The 20,450-nt window shown below is 46.1% G+C and overlaps 1 protein-coding gene and 1 long non-coding RNA gene across 2 annotated transcripts; one reads left to right on the top strand and one right to left on the bottom strand.

Moving 5' to 3' along the window:
• Positions 1-181: 181 nt before the first annotated feature.
• LOC131110060 (uncharacterized) lies at positions 182-3,719 on the bottom strand. The gene is made up of 5 exons (XR_013625733.1): positions 3,708-3,719; positions 2,876-2,964; positions 1,616-1,720; positions 985-1,102; positions 182-837 (listed from the first exon to the last, which is right to left on the bottom strand). It is a non-coding gene; the product is annotated as an uncharacterized LOC131110060 (long non-coding RNA).
• prr12a (proline rich 12a) lies at positions 3,289-20,424 on the top strand. Its single transcript, XM_058062732.2, has 15 exons — positions 3,289-4,260; positions 5,690-5,847; positions 6,522-6,683; positions 6,903-11,602; positions 11,696-11,917; positions 12,019-12,700; positions 13,103-13,626; positions 13,716-13,832; positions 13,905-14,038; positions 15,116-15,561; positions 15,626-15,745; positions 16,055-16,152; positions 16,270-16,401; positions 18,966-19,061; positions 19,143-20,424. The coding sequence occupies exons 1-15, from the start codon at positions 4,178-4,180 to the stop codon at positions 19,275-19,277; spliced, it is 7,809 nt and encodes a 2,602-aa protein (XP_057918715.2). The 5' UTR covers positions 3,289-4,177; the 3' UTR covers positions 19,278-20,424.
• Positions 20,425-20,450: the final 26 nt, after the last annotated feature.

The raw sequence follows: 20,450 nt of genomic DNA, 5'->3' as shown, positions 1-20,450 counted from the left end.
CTCCTCCCAGGCCCCGCCCCTCCTCCTTCCTGCATCCAGGCCGTAAACAGGCCCCATTGCCAGAGTTCTCATGTGATGCACCATTTCAAATAAATGGTAGTATGCTAACTTTATCGTTTCAGGCATTATGGGCTTATTATTATTTATTATTAGTACATATGTAGTACATGACTATGTAGCACTTTTACTTTCCTTACACTAATTTAGCACCACCACTCTTGCGTGGCTTCATTTTATTTTAATATTGTCCTCTTCTGGGCTTTATCATTATTGTTACATCAGCAAAGCATATATCACATGGTATTACAATACAACTGAGAGAATCAATTACATACATGTAGAGTGAAACAATCCCAAAGCCATAGAGGTTTTGTGGTAAAAAAAAAACCAAAACAAAACATTTGATGAATCATCTGCAAAGTGAAAAGCTTCCTAAGATCTCAATCTGAAATGTTTTGCGTGGGTGGATAATTCCCCAAAGCCTAGCTTCAACTATGCCAAGCTGGGTGATTCTCTTGCATGCAGCCAGTACAATTTCTCTCACATTTGTGCTTATGATAAAATAGAAATGGAAGACTATTTTCTCCAGCGATACAACGCTTTATGATAGCTTATGCATTAACCCCATGGAACCATGTGACCTTGTGTGTACTTATATATTTAGATTTTAGAATAATACAACTTGGTAAAGCACATAATTCTTCCCAAAATACATTTATCATCCAACTATATTATTTTTTCACACCTCTCAATTGAAAATGAAGATGTTTTAGCAAGTTTAGCCAGATGGTTCAGTCCAGTGACAGTCCTGGGATGGTAAGCACAGTTGAGTAGGGTCTATAAAACACATCTAATATTAATAATGCACAAAATAAAAATAAATTTTTTCCATGTACATACACTGATGTACACTGATAGAATGTGTTTCACTTTCTAATTATAATTTTCCAGTTTGCATTTAAACTGGCCATAATGTGAACTTACATATTCTATATATTGCTGATGTTGCTGAATGTGTCATGATCCTTCAGACAGGGTCTTTGCGCAGGTCTGGAAGGCGTCTATGAGGTCTCTGCACTCCTTTACGCCCTTCTCTCTGATACTAAAACACAAATCCAGATCATCACACCTTACCATTATCTATGCGTCACTATAGATATGAACGTATTCATTGAACAAACACGTGGTCATTTAGCGTTAGGATTACCTCTAAACTGATACTGTGTAAATTATTATGACAATAGTGCAGTTATGTTTAAACGGGATGCCTTTACAGTGCACGTGAGTATAGGGTAACCTGTACAGTACTAATCACCTCAGCATGTGTACATGCAACAAATGTCTGCTGTTTTTTTATGCGTATGAAACATGAACCTGTGGCCTTTCAATGTGTAGCACAGGTCAGGCTATTTTAAACCTTTAATGCTTCTCAAGATATTTTTGTTATATAACAGTCCAGCGTAAACAAGTGTCTCAAAGTATCCAAGTCTACTACAACTGTAGTCAGTATATTCTTTAATATAACAAATTTGTCACTTAGGAGTGGAAACTGAAGTTATAGAAATACATATTAAAGTACATGCAATCAAACAAATGCCTTTTCAATGATACTCACCACTTGCCAACATTGTCTTTGATAAGCTGGCAGGGTGCCGGCAGGGCTTCATCACAGTCTGGCATGTTGACAGAACAGCTGCAGTTTCTGTCGGGAGGTGTGGTCCTGTAAGAGTTTGCAAACAAGTGTGGATCCAACATGAAGGGGACAGGCAAGCATGGAGGGGTGAGGAAGGGTAAGGGAGGGAGTGTCATGTAGCATATTAGCTCCAAGGCGGAAATACTCAACATATTGGGTTGTGTCTTGATGTTTGTATGTCTTTCTCTTATCTATACTATGTAACTATGCATTCTTAATTACATGTTTTTGAAATACTTGAATACTTCCTTTGTTTTGGGGAGTTTTATTATTGAATATGCAGATAACTGACCTTTTGAGGTGACCATTGTGCATCACAAAAGGCCCTCCATTGCATCTATAATACTCACAACAGGGGAGCTGCCATAAGGGCTTTTTTTTACAGTTGCTTTGTTGGTTTAGGATGCTAAGCTAACACTTGCAGCATTTGTTTAAGCAACAGCAATGTATTAGCATTGAATGTGACATTGTAAATGAGGCGGTTCATATTCTTCATTTTTTTTTGCCATGGAGTATGAGCTTTTCTGAGATTGTAACATATGTATGTTGACAAACATTGAAGTGAAATTTGCAATTCATGCGCCTCTGCTCCAGTTTGCGGGTTAACACAAAGTGGGCAAAACCAAGTATATTTTGCATAAAAAAAAACAATGCCAAACAATTTTAAAAAATACAGTAAGGTACATAATATGGTTACACTTGCATAACTGAGTTGACAGTAAAATACTGGTATTTTACATCTATGTTCACATTTACAGTAACTCACGTGTTTACCATTTATAATAGAAAAATAATATATACTAATAATCAACAAATCGTGATATTCTGTGCATTTTCTATTTTTACATTGCCCAAATTCGAACCACTAGATGGCAACAATGTACATATCATGTCATCATGTTTCCTTTACAATGGGAGCATCCCTCAATTGAAAATTATTAATCAAAATATGGTGTATGGTGACATTGTTGAGAATATTTTGGTGTCCTTATTTCGCAACAAAGCACTCCCCATAATAAACACACGGTTAAACAAACAAACGGTCATTATTACATTTCTAAAAGCATATAAATGATACATCTCTTGCGTTAGGTCTTAGTACAGGTGCAGATGTTGCTAATATTATAAGCAGTGAGCGAGTATAGTAGTATAGTAGTATAGTAGTATAGTAGTACTGTATACCTTTGTCGTGGTTTTCCAGTGTGCCATCTACTTGGTCCACATGTGAACTGCAATTGGAGTCTTCTAGACAGACACTGGCTGTCTACATACTGTAAAAGAAATACCACATGAACTCTTGAGTTATATGTACACTTTGATATGTGTAAAAATGGAGCTGTGACTATGTGGAATAAAACAGACACGCGTGATGTTGGCTGTGGGTGGTTTTCAAACATTAAGTTGTGAATTAGCACAGATTTTCCCCATTTGCGGTATTACAACAACGTCACGGCTTGCTGAGTTTCCGTGTATGTTTATTTAGCTTAACAATGTGGGGGGAAATGTGGAAAAGCACGCCGGGCTGGTTAGCAGAGGAGCCGGGGTAGCTTAAGGGAGGTCAGCGCGGACACTGAGCCGAGCCGAGGAGAGAAACCCTACGAAGAGAGGAGTACGAACAGCCGCCTTCAAAAATGGCGTCTCTGGATGAAAATGTGTAAAGATACATATGACAAAAAAACGCGGCCTGCTTTCTTTAGGATTATTTTTATCAGTCTTGTCGCGGTCTTTGTGTGTGAATGTTTCCTTTGAATACAATAAGAAGGCCTAAACACTGGAAACCGAGTGAAATAAAGGCACTTTTATTTGTATGCGTCGTTGCTGACAGCTAGCATCTGCTGCTAGCATGCTAAAAGAGGAGGAGGGGTGTTAGCAGTGGTAATGGCGCTCGCTATTTACATGCAAAGGACAAACTTGTAAATTAGGGATTTCTCCGCCGGGGGTGTGTATGTATGTATGTATATGTGTGTGTGTGTGTGTGTGCGTATGCGTGTGTGTGTTGGGAGAATCGCTTGACCGTCTCTGTGCGTTGCAATATTTTCTCGGCGCTAGCAGCGTAGCCAAAACTAGCCTTAAAGAAAGGGGAGGAGGCACCAAAAGAGAGGAGAGGAGAAAAAAGGGGACGCGTTCAAAATCAAATGTTTATCAGCAATTCAGGCATTGGCGGCCAAATCCGAGACATCTTCACCATGAACCGTACTGGATTTGGACTACCTTCGTGGGAATGATAAAAAAGGAGGAACATGAGGAAGAGTGTGTTTTATCGAGGTGCTTGGATTATAACCCTGTAAACCCCCCTCTTTTTTCATCCAGCTTTCTCCTCCTCCCCTCCATTTCTCTTTCAATATGCTGTTTTCCACTCCTGAGGACTTGCTTATGAAACTGGGGAAAATAGCCTGAAACCGAGCACACGGGAAATACTGGGTTGTCCTCCCCTCGCGACGACGCGTTCACTCCCCGCATCGCACACGGTTGTACCCCACATAGATGGATAGAAATTACCCGGGAACAGGGTTCGGCGATTTGGGCGCTGGAGCAGGATGGAGTTACGAGAGATCGGCCAAAGCAAGGTAAGAACGCAAAGGGGAGCCAGACAATGTGCATGCATGCATGGGGGTCACCGGGTAAACAAATTGTCGCCATTGGCTTCACACTCCACGGATGCATTGTCATCCAAACAGTTGCATAGTAATAACATTATCAACAGCAATGGACGCGGTGTGTGCGTGTCGTGGGGGTGGGCGGGGTGGAGAAAGGAAAAAAGGTTGAGGGGGATTTTGAAATGAATGTGATTGACAGACAGTGGCTTTTTTAGGTGGATGCTTGGATGGGAGATGGTGGATGGAGGAGGTGGGGGTGTCTCTCCATAGCTTCCCCCCCTCCCCGGTTTTTGCAGGCCTGGACATGCTCTGATAAATAAATAAATGTATTGCTTTGATAGGATTGATAGAATGCTGCAAAAGCTCCACGGCAGCCCCCCCTCCTCTCTTGACAGACATCAACAAGAGGATGCATTGCTGTAATCATCTTCACTGTAAACCAAAAAAAGGGGGGGGACGAATGTGGTCGGCTTCTGTCAAAATGTCCACATTTCTTGCTGCATTGGCTGATTGGAGATGATTTGCTCATTTGCATAATGAAATCGTGCCATATAACACCGCATCCTGTTCGTATCGTATATCTATATGCAACTTAATTTGATCCTAATCATGACGAGGATATTGTTAATGAAGATATATCTATATATTTATATATATATAAAAAAGCAAGCACCGTGCACCGGACCTGTGGTACCTCCACGTTAGCATGCCAGCTAGCTTTGCAGTGCACGGAGGGTAATTGCGGCCTGCTAGCATCACCTAGCTACCCGATTGTAGCACATTTTTACCCCGCTATCCCCACCTCCAAAAGCTATTGTGCTCCTTCAGGACGATACATATGCTCCAATGAGAGTTGCTGGTGTTTGCGAGGTGATCGGCTGCGTTTTATACGTCGCACAGCGCCGTCCAGCTGTTAGCTACATCAACGTAATCAATGGGAGCTGACAAATGAATACATCGTCTCGTCTATTAATCAAGTGAGCTGCGGTTCACTAATCTGCACGAATATCTTGATTTATTTCCTGGCCGAAACGCAGCCCTCACACACAAACTATAGAGGGCCTTGTCTTGTGTCTGCTTTGCTGTCTGTGCTAAGAGGCAGCAGCAAAGCACAATTGCTAGCATGTTCACAAATGGTCAGCGGGTCATGCATGAGAGCTGCAAGCACTGCATGTTCATGTGATGGATGTCATGTTCTAGCCAGGAATAACATATATGGTTAACAAAATATGCATCCACTCTTGAGTTTCAGATATTGATATTTATTACAATTATTGTAAATATAGAGAAATTAGATTTTACAGGTGGAAGCCACCATGTGTCTTTGGGTCACATTTTATGTTTTCTATGTTAATGTGTTCTGAAATTAATGACACGCTCCTCCTCCTCCTCCTCCTAGTCTTGTCTATGGGAGTTCCAGATCATCCCACCCTGAATCGGAACTCCTTCACCGCCAAGCCTACGCCACCCCACACCCTCTGCAGGGCTATGCCACCAATCACCACCCTGGGAGCTCTGGCCAAGGCGGGGCTTGGGGAGCAGCTGGACGGAGTTTGGGTGAGATAAAATGTCATACCTACCCGTGTCACCAACATTAGGGCCCCCACCCCAATGAATTGTGGGGTGGCCGTGGAGGTCCTTGTTGGAGATGTGCGCTTGAAAAATGTGCATAGCATTACTGGATTTGGGCTAAGGCCGCAGGAGAGCCCCTGGTTTTTTAAGACAAACAATAAGTTATGCATTATAGCACTGGAATTGTTTTTAAAGGGACTATATGCATCTTGCTAATTTACAATGTAAATGATTTATTATTGCAATATACATAATATAATTATTGACAAATATGTTTGATAAGAGAAGTCAGCCACTAGTAATAATAATCAGGATGCAAAATGGATCAGATCTGTAAAACTGTAACATTCTTATGTAAGTATTAAGAACTGATCATATCTTGCAATCTCTTTGCATATGACTGAAGCTCATTCTTCTTCTCCTTACTCATGGGACTTGTCTAAAGTCCTTTTAAAAAGGCTATGCAGTCATTGTTAACTGATGTTAGCAGTAGTAATTATTATGACTAGCTAATGAGCACAGTGGGCATTGCTAAGCAGGAATAGGGTGGGTGCAGTACATTTATAAGCGAGTGCCCTCTAGGCCGCCCCCCCCCTCTGTGACATACAGCAGCTGTAATACTAAAAGGCACATCTAACAGGTTTGTTTCTTTCTCAAAGGTCTGTCGGGGCTGTTTGACACCGGCCTGCACCACGCCAGCCCCTCGGCCCCCGACGCCTCTGTCATGAATCTGATTTCAGCACTGGAGTCTCGAGGTCCCCAGGCTCCTCCCTCCGCCTCCTCGCTACTCTCCCAGTTCCGCACACCGTCCTGGCAGACAGGTGGGGCTTTGCTGCATCTTCACTTCAAATGGGCCCTACTGTCAATATGACATTGAAAGAACCTCATGTTGATTATATTATCTTTCTGCTAGAATTGTGTAGTTTGTGGTAATTGTTTTTATTTCCAAAAGATTATTCTTGTTTTCATTTAGTGGATGGCTAAATGGATATTTTGAGTAATTTTTCATTTGTGTTTTTTCTCCCCCCCCCCCTGCACAGCGATGCACACACCTGCTCCTCCAGAATTATTCATTTCTGGAGCACTTCCTGGCTCTGGCTCCTTCCCCTCCTCCTCCGCACTCTCAGCCTATCAACACCCAGCATCCTTTTCCAGCCGCTCCTTCCCCGGTGCCTCCCTTTCCCTCCAGGATACGCCCACATTTAGTCCCACATCCAATGGTCTACTCTCCCCACATGACCCCTTGCTGCACATCAAGGCTCCTTCCCAGTCTAGTTTGGGTTTTGATAGACTCCTGTCCTCACAGGGGGCTGCAGCAGCTGCCTACAGGGGCAGCCAAGACCCTACGGGTGCCACATCAGCTCAGGCATCCTCTGCCCGGCACCTGCAGCCTCACCAGTTCAACTTGCTTTCATCACAGCTCCAGGATCAGTCCTCTCAGCTGTATAACGCCTCAGTATTCTCCTCAGCCCAGTCCCAAGCTCAGTCCCAGTCCCAGTCCAATTCGGTTCAGGAGCGGGCAGTGCCCAGACAGGACAGCGTCATCAAGCACTACCAGCGGCCCACGCCGGCACAGCCGCAACTCTCGTCGTCTGCTGCCCACTCCTTGCAGCACTACCTCAGCTGTGGAGGGGCGGGGTACCAACAGATCGCCACCCATCACAGGCATGCTGGACTGTCTTGCAGCCCACTGGGGGACCAGAGCCCCTCATCTGACCACAAGGCCTCCTCTCGTACAGAGCAATACCGGCCAATCATTCAGCCTCCGTATTCTTCATCAACCTCCTCCTCCTCTTCCTCTAACGGGAAAGGCACCAAAAGCAGCTCCAGCAGTGGCTACTCATCTGCCAGTTCAGCATCATCCTCAAGAACCCCTCTCACACCCCCTTCTGCATCCTCTACTTCCTCATCGTCCTCATCTTCTTCTGCCACCCCTGGCGCCCACCCTTCTAACTCAATCCCCACCTCCAGTTCAAGTGCAGCCCCCTCCAGACAGCAGCCACCCCCTCAACCGGCTCCACCTCCCCCGGCCCCTCAGCAGCAACAGCCCCCTCCCACCACCACCTCAACACCTCAGTCACTCCCCAAATCCTGCTTGTCAGGCTACGGTTCTCCCGTGCCCCCTGTGAAGACCCCCACCTCCGCTCTTACAGGTCAAACCCCACCCCAACAGCAGACTCAGTCATACTCCCCAAATCAGCCCCCAACTTCTCACCTGGCTCAATCTTATGGAGGCTTCAGTTCCCCACAAGCCCAGGACCTGAGCTCAAGTACTGGGGCAAAAGGTTATGGAAGCTTAGGAGGGCGGAGTCAGTCATATTCCACTGACATATATGGAGCTGATTCTGCTTACGGATCACTTCCGTCTTCTCTGGGTGGAGCTGGAAGCCCATCACTGGGCTACGGTGCCCCAGGCCATTCCCCAGCGCTTTTAAGGTCCAGTGGGTCGTCAGGTAGTGGGGCATCTGGGGCAGGAAGCAGCAGTGGTGCTGCGAGTGGAAACTCTGGGTCAAGTGGAGGAGCAGGGAATGGCATGACCAGTGAGAGAGGTGGGGGAGGTAGTGGTGGAGGGTCTTATCATATTCCAGACTCTAGTCCCTCCCCATCTGGAAACTCGGGCATCATCCGCCCAGGGTTGCACTCCCCAGTGCCTGCATGTCCCACGCAATCTCCTGGAGGTGCTGGTTCTAATAAATACATCTCGTCCGTCCTCTCCCCGACCTTCCTAAGCTCCCCACAGGGCTACCCCGACACCAGAGCTCCCAGCTCCCAACCTCAGTCCTATCATCCCCCCTCCTCCAAAACAAAGGCTGACACTTCAATGCTTGGAGTTGGTTCTCAGAGATCCCAAGAGGAAGTAGACGATGACGATGAGTTCTTGATTCAGCACCTGCTGCAGGCGCAAGCGAGTCCTGCTCCCCAGGCTTCTCATCACCACCCCCAACAACAGCCCCAACAGACATCCCAGCAAACGCAGCCACAGCCTCAGTCTGCACCACCGACAACCGATGCAGGCAAAGGCCTCAGCTACGACATGGCAAAATCCTCGGAGGAAAGGTACCACCCACAGAGTGTCATACGCACCCACAGCGCCACATCCTCTGCTGGAGTCGGTAATGCAGCTTCTGCAGGATCGATCTCCGGTCTGGAGGGTCAGCTGGAGATGTCGTTGAAGAAACAACAGCAACATCAACAACAACATCATCACCAACAGCAGCAAAGGAATGAGAGGCCTGTCGGGAGCAGCAGGAGTAGCGGAGGCCGAGGCAGTGGCGAACAAGTGCACTCCCACCTTCTTCACCATGACAACCTCGGCTCAGTTGTCCACTATGGCCGCGGGGATCCTTACACGCAACACTCCCTGGCTCCCCAACACTCCTCACATAATCAACATGTGTCTTCACATTCGCAGATACCACCCCACTCCCAGATGGAGCTACAGAAGAAAGAGCGTTCCGAAATCCCTTACCCTCGGAAAACGCCAGAAATCCAGCCGCAGCATTCCCAACCTCAAACCGGTGCATCTCTTATGGACTCCCCCACGGATCAGTCCCACCAGCCGCCCCACCTCCTCCAGTCCGTGCTGTCTCACACAACCCGCAACAAACTGGAGCCTCATCCACAGCACCACAAGATGGACACGCACCAACAGCATCAACAACAACACCACAAGATGGACGCGCACCGGCAACACCAACAGCACCATAAAATGGACTCCCACCCATCACATCAGCAACACCCTAAAATGGACTCCCACTCTCAGCATCAGCAGCACCACAAGATGGACTCGCATCAGCAGCACCACAAGATTGACTCTCATCCCCAACAACAGCAGCACTCCATTAGCCAACAGCAAGCTGTGATGGAGAGCGCCGGTGGGCGACTTGGTTCAAATAAGCATCAAGCTCAGGCTCAGTCCCAAACGACTCAGCTCCAACTTCAACTTCAGTCACAAGCTTTAGAGGTGGCAGCCGCTCATTATAACCACGGACCGTCTTCACATCAACACGAACAGGGCCAGGTTAAACAAAGCTCAGTGGTTTCTTCGTTAGACATGCTGGAGCGCTCTCTTTCGCAAACATCCAGCACGGACGTCGTCATTGCCGAGGATAGACGCGGCGGCGTCGGTAGTGGGGGACGGAGCGCAGGAAGTAGCGAGCGTCACAGACAACAGCAGGAGCAGCAGCAGAGGCAGCACCCGTCTCACCATCACCCGCCGCCACACTCGGCCTCAGAGCTCCACTCGTTCCTATCCGAGCCAGAAATCGGCATGCCCACCCCTTCCCACATGCACCACCTGTCACAGCACCACCCACAGCAGCAACAGCAGCACCCCAACTCTCAACACCAACAAGGCCATCCGCACCACCCTCACGCCCAGCAGCAGACCCCGCACCCTCACCATATACCCCCTCCCTCTGCCCCAGCCCATCCCCAGTCGCAGTCTGATCCGCAGCAGCCGCTCCCGTCCCAACTCACCCCCCAGCAGAGCCAGCTAGACCAGCAGCGCTCAGAACAGCACCAGTTTGACACAGTCAGCCCAGTGGAGAAAGGAGACCAGAACCAACAAAGTAATCGCTTTGTTCCTCTCACATCCATCTGCTTCCCTGACTCCCTTCTCCAAGATGAGGACCGCTCCTTTTTCCCAGGCATGGAAGACATGTTTTGTGCAGAGGACTACAAATCAAGCTGTGCTGGTGGTGCAGGACCGGGTCAGGAGGAGATGAATGAAAGCCACACTGTGCAGGAAGGTATGGGGTCCATGAAAGCTGGACAGAGTGGAGGTGGACCCGGGGGTGGTAGTGGAGCTGGATATGATATGATGGGTCATCATGGAGATCAAGGTTATGAGCCGTATTGTCATAGCCTGGAAGAGCCTAGCAACAACACAATGACTCTGGATCTGGACTCCCTTAAAACCCATGAACTGCCCTCCACTGTTAACACTGAACAACTGGGTTTAATCCAGTCCCAGGGCCCGCCTATGGGTATGGGCCCTAATAGCGCTGGATCTAACACTCCTGGTGCAAAGATGTCATCTGGGCCTGGAGGAGCCAGCACAGGAGCAGGTTCTGGGGGCCTTCAGTCTCCGATTTTCTGCTCATCTCGTCCGAAAAAGCTCCTCAAGTCAAGTTCGTTCCATCTCCTAAAAGAACGCAGAGACCCTAACACACTGCCAAAGAAAAGTTACGCTCAAGAGTATGAATTTGAAGATGATGAGGATAAAGCTGACCAGCCAGCTGATATTAGGTTGAACAGTCGCAGGCTTCCTGACCTTCTTCCAGACTTGGTGTCCAGCTGCAGGAAAGGAGGAGGCAGTGGGTCTCTCAGCCCCCTAATGGGCGACATTGACTTCTACCACTCGTCTGGCTACCCATCAATAGGCGCACACTCTCTGCTGCCTCAGGATGGCCCTAAGAAGAGAGGCCGGAAGCCTACTAGGCCGAAGAGGGAGGGCCCTCCGCGGCCTAGAGGAAGGCCTCGCATCCGCCCCATGCCTGAGCCCTACACACCTCGAGGAATGATGGGAGAAATTGCAGGAACAGTAGGCGGCGGAGGGGGATTCAGTGTGGAGGGGCGAGGTAGGGGCAGGGGCCGCGGGAGCCGAGGAAGAGGAGGTCGGAGAGAAGATATGTACATGGAAATGAGCGGGAAGGAGCAGGAGCAGCTGCATCACCATCACCATCAGCAGCAGCTCCATCACCAACCTCAACAGCATGAACCTATCCCACCTCTGAAGGTCAGTAGCTTTACTGCATATTTAAATGAATCTGTTTCACATACATGTAGTATATGCCTACAATAATTCATATAATTTTTCCATTTGTTATAGATCAAGTTGCCAATTCCCATGTCCTCCTCTGATGCCTTGCTGAGGACAGACTCTCTGTCCGGCACAGACCCCGCTTTGTCTGATGGCTCAGTGGGCTCAGCACCCTCACTTGGGCTCAGTCCTGGTCCATGCAGCACTGAGAGCACCAGGGCACAGGACAAAAACAAGCAGAAAAGCCAGATGATGAATGAAGGAGTAGATGGGGACGGTCTGGAGGAAAGGGTAAGCGCTACTGGATGATGATGATGATGATGATGCTGTGTTGTTGTTTTTAAATATTTCTTATTGAAGCCGAATCGATCTGGTTCATGTGTCACTTCCAGGGTGATGAGAAGGATTCCGAATCCAAGGCTGGCTTAGTCGCTTCTTTCTTAGACTTCCTCAAGACCGGGAAGAGACCCCCAGGATTGGATATTTCCCCCGGAATGGAACCTGACAACGGTGAAACCTCTCCTTGCAAATCAGGGGGTCTGCGCCCATTATCTCCAGCACCTCCTCCACCCCCGCCACCACCACCATTTGGGGACAGTGAAGGGAACGGCGGTCTGGCCCTGGGCAGCTGCCCCAGCCCTAAGCGCTTGGAGGATGAGTTGAAGAGGAACCTGGAGACCTTGCCATCGTTCTCCTCTGATGAGGAGGACTCTGTTGGAAAGAATCAGGACCTCCAGAAAAGCATCTCCTCAGCCATCTCCGCCCTGTACGACACCCCTCAGCTGACAGCTAACATCCATCCGCCGTTAGCTCCTTCTCCGCCGCCTCAGCTACAGGCTTCTCAGTCCCCTCTGACACCCACATTGCAGCCCCCGACCCTTAGCCCTCAGCCTGCTATGCATACGCCCCATGCACAACTCCAGCCGGATGAACCTGGCATCCTCCAGTCTGAGGAAGAGAACATGGATGAGAGCAAGGAAGAAGAAGAGAGGAGCACCAGAGGGGATGAGCAGAGCGATATGATGGAGGAGAGCGAGCCTCAGTTGGAGACTATTGGCGCTCCGAAGCTTGAATGTAAGGCTTAACTCATTCCTCGCTCTCTAGTTACGTAATCACCAATACTTGATGAGTGTTAGCTAATGCACACACAATATGCGGAATTCTACATTCAGAATTGTATGCAGTTTGCATAATTAATCCATCATGTGGGTCAAATGTCATTTTTTGTTTTTTCAGGGTAGTTAAAATTAGTATTTTATTCATATTTCAACAGCAGCAGATGTCGTGTCTTATTTACAGCACTGTCCCAAGGTTTTTGCATACATTTACACCAACAGTTGGCATATCATATTCATATATTAAAACGGCCAGCCTGTGTTTTTCTATTAATATTTAGCTTTTAAATACATTGTGGTGCTTGCCTTGTTTTCTATTGATCTGTCATGTGGTCCTCAGCCTTGATCTCTTTCCTTCCAGTGTCCCTCCCGGAGATTCCTCCCGCAGCGGCAACCCCCGAACCTCCCTCCGCCCCACCCTCTCCTGCCTCCTCCTCCTCCTCATCTCCCTCTCCTTCCCCCCTTCCTCCTCTCTCACTGCCCTCACCTCCTCCTCCTCCACCACCACCCGAGGAACAACGGGAAAACTCCAAACCGCCGAGTCCCTTTGCTGCCAAATCTCCGACTCATCCACCTCCCCTCACCGCTACTCTCCCTCCACCTGCAACTCCCCCTCCTCCTCCTTCTGCGACTTCCCCTCCTCCTCTTCCTCCTGCTCAAGCTTCTCCACAGAAGGAGTCTCCCACACCCTCCCCGGAGTCTGCTGCCTCTCCCGAAGAAGAGCGACCACCGCCGAAGATCACTTCCTTGCACCTGGCTCAGAAGCAAGAGGACGCAGCCATCGCTGGAGAGAGTGAGGAGGATGAGAGCGAGAGCGGCGGGGAGGGCATCTTCAGAGAGAGGGATGAGTTTGTGGTGCGGGTGGAGGACATTCGAACACTCAAGGTATTTGTGCGGAGAAAGCCAAGTGCCTTTTTTAAATCATCTCTTGAGATCTCAACCCCTGACAGATGCCTACACTCTTTTGCACACAGTTGGCTCTGCAGACAGGCCGGGAGCCTCCACCCATCTGGAGGGTACAGAAAGCTCTGTTACAGAAGTTCAGCCCAGAGATCAAAGACGGACAAAGACAGTTCTGCGCCACAAGCAACGTGAGGAAGCTACGCACATCATCTTTGTTTCAGAGTGGGACATCCTGTAAGGGTTTTGTTTGTCTCTCTTAGTATCTGGGCTACTTTGGTGATGCCAAAAGACGTTACCAGCGCATCTATGTCAAGTTTTTGGAGAACGTCAACAAGAAGGACTATGTCAGAGTCTGCTCTCGAAGGCCGTGGCGCCGAGCCACTCCTGCTCTCAGGTACATCTTAACCTTCCTCTTGTGTTAGCTTTCTGGTATCATCTCTTATGTTACCGGGTGGGTTTTGACCCGTGTATTAAATCAGCTATAAAATACACTAAAAACAATAAGTTAGCATCAAATTTGCTTCTCATGTCTTGGTTACCTTCTTAGGCTTCCTCATCCAGGAAAATATTGGTTTTAATACTTTTGGTGTGGGCATGTAGGCCTTTTTTTGTCACTATACCCCTCCATTTCAACCTCAAAAGAATCATATTAATAAACTGAAGGTTCCTTTGTTACCTGGCTATTACTGAGGGATATAGAACATATCTCTTAAATCAATTAGATTTTTTTATTTTCTCATTTTAGTATTAATCACTAAAGAAACATCTATGGTGTTGGGGTGAATTTTGACCCATATATATTCATGTCAAGAAAAGGTAGAAAAAGAACTTTAGTATAAAGTGAAATGAAAAAGCAGAACAGGTCCAGATCTTGGTTCACTGTACTTCTTGCCATTCTTTCCATGATCCAAATTGTAAATGTGAAATCAGCCAATCAAATGAGTGAATTCACCTCACATGTAAACTGGACATTGTTTTTCTGCTGGTATACTGGAAAAGCGGTGAAAATGAGAATCCCCTGAAGCTTCCATGATGAGAAGAGGAGCTGGTTGTCATTGTGTTGGCTAATTGTACACTTATGATTTCAGTTTTGGCTCAAAATATTGCTTTATAATCATATTATTATTATTATTATTATTACCGGGTCGAAACCGACCCTAACAATACAGTGGTCATAATTTCAACCAGACCATTTTAAAATGTAGTAAAAATTATTTTTTTGGTTTTATTTTGTTTGAAATAAAAGTTTCCTGACAAAGTCAAAAAGCCTTCATGCAATAAACAAATGTTATGTGATTCTTTTTATGCATAAAAATGTAAAACGGTTCGGTGCCGACCCTAACACAAGAGGAGGGTTAGGAACTTTGCTGATTTCAGTCATTTGGGACACCGTGCAATAATGAAGAGAGGGCAGTGTTGATGATACGGTTTGTGTTGTTGACTTGGAATGCAATTTCTCAACGTGCTTCAGGCGCCAGTCCTTCCCCAGAATGGCTTCCCCTCCCTCAAACCAAGCACCACCAAAAGAGGAGAGATTGACTCCCCCCAACCAGCGGGATAAGGAGCTGAAGGAGAAAACGAGAACGAGCACGCCGCCGGCGAAGGAACAACGGGAGAAAAAGGAGTCCCCAGCTGCGGTGGCCAAGGCCAAGGAGAAAGAGCGTGAGGCGGATAAAGACAAGGACAAGCGGGTGCAGCCGTCTCAGGAGAAAGCGGAGAAACGCACAGCAGATCGCGGGAGAGCGAAGGACGAGAGGAAAGCATTGGAGAGGAAGGAGAAACCCGAGCGACCACCAAAATCCAAAGCAGCCAAGGTGAAGGCGGAACCACCTCCTAAGAAGAGGAAGAAGTGGCTGAAGGAAGCTCCCTCTTCTTCTGACTCGGACTCATCGGATGAAGCCGCTAGTGAAAATGAAAGTAAGTTTTTACATTTAAAAATATTTACTTGTGGTGACTTAAGTTGATTTCTTCCTCTACTTAGTGCCTGTGAAAGGGGGCGTGAACAATCGAGCCATGAGGGAAATGTTCCGCAGCTACGTGGAAATGCTTGTCAGTACAGCCCTGGACCCCGACATGATCCAAGCCTTGGAGGACACAGATGGTGAGAACTCATTTCATTTAACTAGAGAGAGCAGAAGAAGGTGGAAGAATCCTAATTGGGATCAGGAGCAAATATCCTACCTTCATAGATAGCGCCATGGAATTCGAAAGAAACAAATTCCCGAAAATGCCATCATCTCGGAGAGCTGTTAGAAATATTTCCTAACATGTGTGAGACCTAATCCAATCAGTTGAAAGAATGACGAGCGAGAGCACAGCCGCCACAGGTCGGCCCGCGTTATTAAAGAGTAGAGTGTCAGCCTCGCGGATGATGACTAATGACACCTCCTCTACCTTGACTGGCTGCCAGATGAGCTTTACCTCCCCCCCATGAGGAAGATCGACAGCATCCTGAGTGAACAGAAGCGGAGGTTGTTGAGGAGAGTCAGCATGAGCTCTCAGCATCAGGTAAAAACCTGCTCTGGACTGACCTTCAGGTCTTTTAACAATGTAACACGTTGACGAACGTGGTTCACTCGCACTCCTGTGTAATCTCCTGCATCGTCTTTTTTTTTTTCTCCACAGGAGGTTCTGCATGCATACCCCCAGATCATTGTAGACCCCTTGGACTTGGGAGTGGTGAGGGTGCGGCTTAGCGGCGACGCCTACAACCGCAAGACTCTCAACAGAGTCAAGAAAAGCCTGCCTAAACCACAGGTGTGTGTCTTCAGCTGTCGTATAACGTCTTGAAAGTAAAATGTTAAAGGGACACCCAAGGACGCTATATTGAAATGCTTATGGATATTAAAATGGTTATGGTTTTATTTCATTTCAACATGCATCAGATTACAATTGAATGCATCACATAATCAGTTCACAGTTCCACATGTCCAAAAGGAGTAGGAAGAAGCAAAGCTTATTAAATCCTACCCCTCCATCTGGTACTTTTACAATCGGTAACTGTTACATTTGTTCACTTCCTGCTTTCCTAATCTAGTTTAAGGTTTTTTTGTTTTTTTTATAATGCACCTTGTACCGAAGTAGGAGGTGATATGAGCATCCAATGCCATAATGGGTACCATAGTAAGTGTCAATATAGTGATATATATATAGCACATCATGACTGGTTCAAGACTCTTCATCCTTGTATTTAGCAAACATCAACTGCTTGTATTGTTTCTTGAATGGGCTCATCGTTGTGCATTGTTTGAGGGTCTTACTCAATCCATTCCATAGTTTGATTCCACATACTGAAATGCTATGGCTTTTTAACGTAGTCCTAGCATAGAAGTGTTTCAAATGTACTTCTTCCCTGAGATCATATTTCTCCTCTCTTGTAGAGAAGTATTGGATGACATTTTTAGCTAATTGGTTATTTTTAGCCTTATGCATTATTTTAGCTGTTTGAAGATGAACTATATCAGCAAGTTGAAGTATTTGTGATTTTAGAAATAAGGAGTTAGTATGTTCTCTGTAGGCGGCATTATGAATTATCCTTACTGGCCTTTTTTGCAGTACATTTAGCGAGTGAAGATTGCTTTTATAGTTATTAGCCCATATTTCCACACAATAAGTAAGATATGGTAGAACCAGAGAGCAATAAAGAGTGTGGAGTGATTTCTGATTGAGAACAAATTTTGCTTTGTTCAATATTGAAATATTTCTGGCCACCTTATGTTGTATATTTGTAATATGAGGTTTCCAGCTCATATTTTCATCTATTGTGATCCCCAGAAATGTATTTTCCTTCCTAAAACAATCATCTGTTGATGTTGTGCAGCAACAGAAAAGCACTCAGGAGCACAAACCTCTGCCAAGGGCCAACAATCTGAATTTAGATCATCATTAAATTGCACACCCGCATATGCCTGAATTCACGTCATTAAGTTCCATGCATTACTCACTGACGAATCAAGGACACTTCTCGCTGCCTCTCTTGCTTTTTTATATGTATTACACAGCACCACTCATAATCTGTGGACAGCATGTAGATGCCACTGAACATTAGTCAACACTCAACCGTTATTGTCTAAATAGCAGGCAACATAAGTGCGTAAAACTCACAGGGAACGTGTTCAAATTTTATCCTGGGTGTGAATATTTAATGTGGTAATGCGAGCACCATTGTTATCCTGCGCTGCCTTAATCCTCTTGGGTAGGGTTGTCAAACTCAATCGCACAGGGGACTAGATAGTACTCCCCACCCACATGGATATTTTTTTTTGGTTCATTCATGCCTACTTGAAATTTCTACTTTCCCATTGTCCGCAGATATACGACTGGTTGTAAAAACATGCTAGGTTAATTGGCCACTCCAAATTGTCCATAGGTATGAATGTGAGTGTGAATGGTTGTTTGTCTATATGTGCCCTGTGATTGGCTGGCCACCAGTCCAGGGTGTAATTAATTAATCATGGTCTGTAATTAATTGATCTCAATCTTTTTTAATCGCACCTAAAAATTGCTGAGAAAGACCAAACAAACTGTTGTTTTCCAACTGTCATACAGGAAGAGTAAAGTTGGAGATTAAAAATAAGATTAACACAATTAAATTTATTAAAACATTCATTTATTGCAAGCGCACAGACATCACAGCTAGGACACCTGAGTTCAATTCCACCCTCAGCCATCTCTGTGTGGAGTTTGCATGTTCTCCCCGTGCATGCGTGGGTTTTCTCCGGGTACTCCGGTTTCCTCTCACATTCCAAAAACATGCTAGGTTAATTAGCGACTCCAAATTGTCCATAGGTATGAATGTGAGTGTGAATGGTTGTTTGTCTATTTGTGCCCTGTGATTGGCTGGCCACCAGTCCAGGGTGTACCCCGCCTCTCGCCCGAAGACAGCTGGGATAGGCTCCAGCACCCCCGTAACCCTCGTGAGGATAAGCGGTAGAAAATGAATGAATGAATGAAAGATTATGCAAAGATTATGCATTTCCCAGCATGCTTTGCTGTAGTTAAAATGATCACTTTTGAATATTTCACACCTTTTGAAGGTGTTATTTTGCACAGCCAGGGCATAATGGATAAACGAGCTTTTGGTCTGAATCTGGCACCCTTAGGAATTAAGAATGGTTGTGAATTTTGTGTACTTTATACTGGAAGAATGGCTGACTTAGCCAACTCAATGCTCAGCACAGGTTGTTAGTGAATATGGTTATTTTATGTTATTTATGCAATGCTGCTAGTGAGTTTAATTTGGATTCAAATTGCCAAAATGACTCCAAGCACATGCATCATTTCAATCTGATTCACTGTTGTCATGTTTTTGTTTTTTTTAGGACCTTAAACTGTCATCTGAGTCATATCGAATCTACAGTCTGTACCACTCCCTCCACCATTATAAATACCACACCTTCCTACAGTGTAAGAAAGAGGTAAGCTCGGATGACGTGAGCCACGCTAACCTGCAGGCGTGCTTGAGTTGCAGCATTTTTTCTGTTTGGCTTCTCCCACAGACCAACACCATCGAGCAGGCGGCTGAGGACCCGGGCCAGGAGGAAGTGGTGCAGCAGTGCATGGCCAACCAGAGCTGGCTGGACACGCTCTTCGGCTCCTTCATCGAGCTGCTCACGCTCAGCACCAAAGCCTGAGAGAACAGCCCGGAGGGATTGGATTAATTAAAGTCGGATATGAAAAGGAAAAGAATAATGGACCCCACTGTACAGCCCCCGCCCTCAACATCCCCCGAACCAACTTTCCTCATATCTCAAAGACGTGAGGATGTGTTTTCAAGGCCCTTGATGAACTCAAGGATGTCAGAACAATGCCCTCTTGTTTTCCTTCTTGAACAGTGACTAAAGAAATGTGTTGCTTTGTGAGGAGTGGGACTCCACCGGATTAGGAGTCACTTGGGGGGTCAAGGATTCTGACCGGGTGGCGGTCGAGATGGGAAAACGAGGAGCCGCGCCGCCACTAACATCTCGTTATTCAGACAATATCTCAGAGAGAAACTATTACTGCTTAGTTTTTACATAAATTATTTTTTTGAAAAGACTAACATCAGCTGTTGGCTTTGGGAAAAAAAGACTGGAAGAGGGCGAGAATGCTTTTTAAAGTGCGAGTGGAGCGTGCGGTGAGCACCGTGAACATGGACTCTTACCATTAGATGTGTTAATAAATGGTCTCTCTCTCTCTTCTCATTCTGTGCTACATAAAGGGCAGCACGACTCAGCCGTGTGATAATATATAAACACATTTTTATTATTTATATGAGGAGGTTTTTAACTTAACAAGCGCTGGTTTGCTGCCCTAACATTTTAAATACGTACTTTTTATCGTCCACAGGTTCAGTATACAATCGTGACCCACATATCCAAGCCGTCTTCCCCTCTATTACTTAAGAATGGACACCAAGACTGACATCATGTATGAAATACAGTGGGTGTAAAATAGTCATAAAAAGGAGAAAAAAGAACAGGAAAAAAGAAAGTGGGGGAAGTGTATTTGAAACTTTACATTGTTGTGCTTCAATTCAATCATCTCTCATTGCAGGTGCAAAGAAAAAAGTCAATTTCCAGAGCGGGAAGGAGGAGTATAAATAGGTATTATTTAAAGAGGAAATAGTCATGTCATTTTTATCATTTTGATGTATGTGCATACTTATTTTGAAAACAATCTAATTTTCCATACAAACGGGAAAAGATGTGTAAATATTGTACAGTTCTTGATGATATTCTTTGTCCTTCTGTACATTAACTCTCCTGTATTTGAGAAACAAATAAAACCTGCAAAGATCAATCAGTGTTTCGTTTCTCTATTATATT

This window comes from Doryrhamphus excisus, unplaced genomic scaffold, assembly GCF_037039965.1.
Source record: "Doryrhamphus excisus strain RoL-2023G ecotype Guam unplaced genomic scaffold, RoL_Dexc_Guam_v1.1 HiC_scaffold_24, whole genome shotgun sequence".
In the NCBI taxonomy this organism is placed as follows: domain Eukaryota; kingdom Metazoa; phylum Chordata; class Actinopteri; order Syngnathiformes; family Syngnathidae; genus Doryrhamphus; species Doryrhamphus excisus.
Note: the sequence above shows the minus strand (reverse complement) of the source record. Positions and strands in the feature narration are given on the sequence as shown.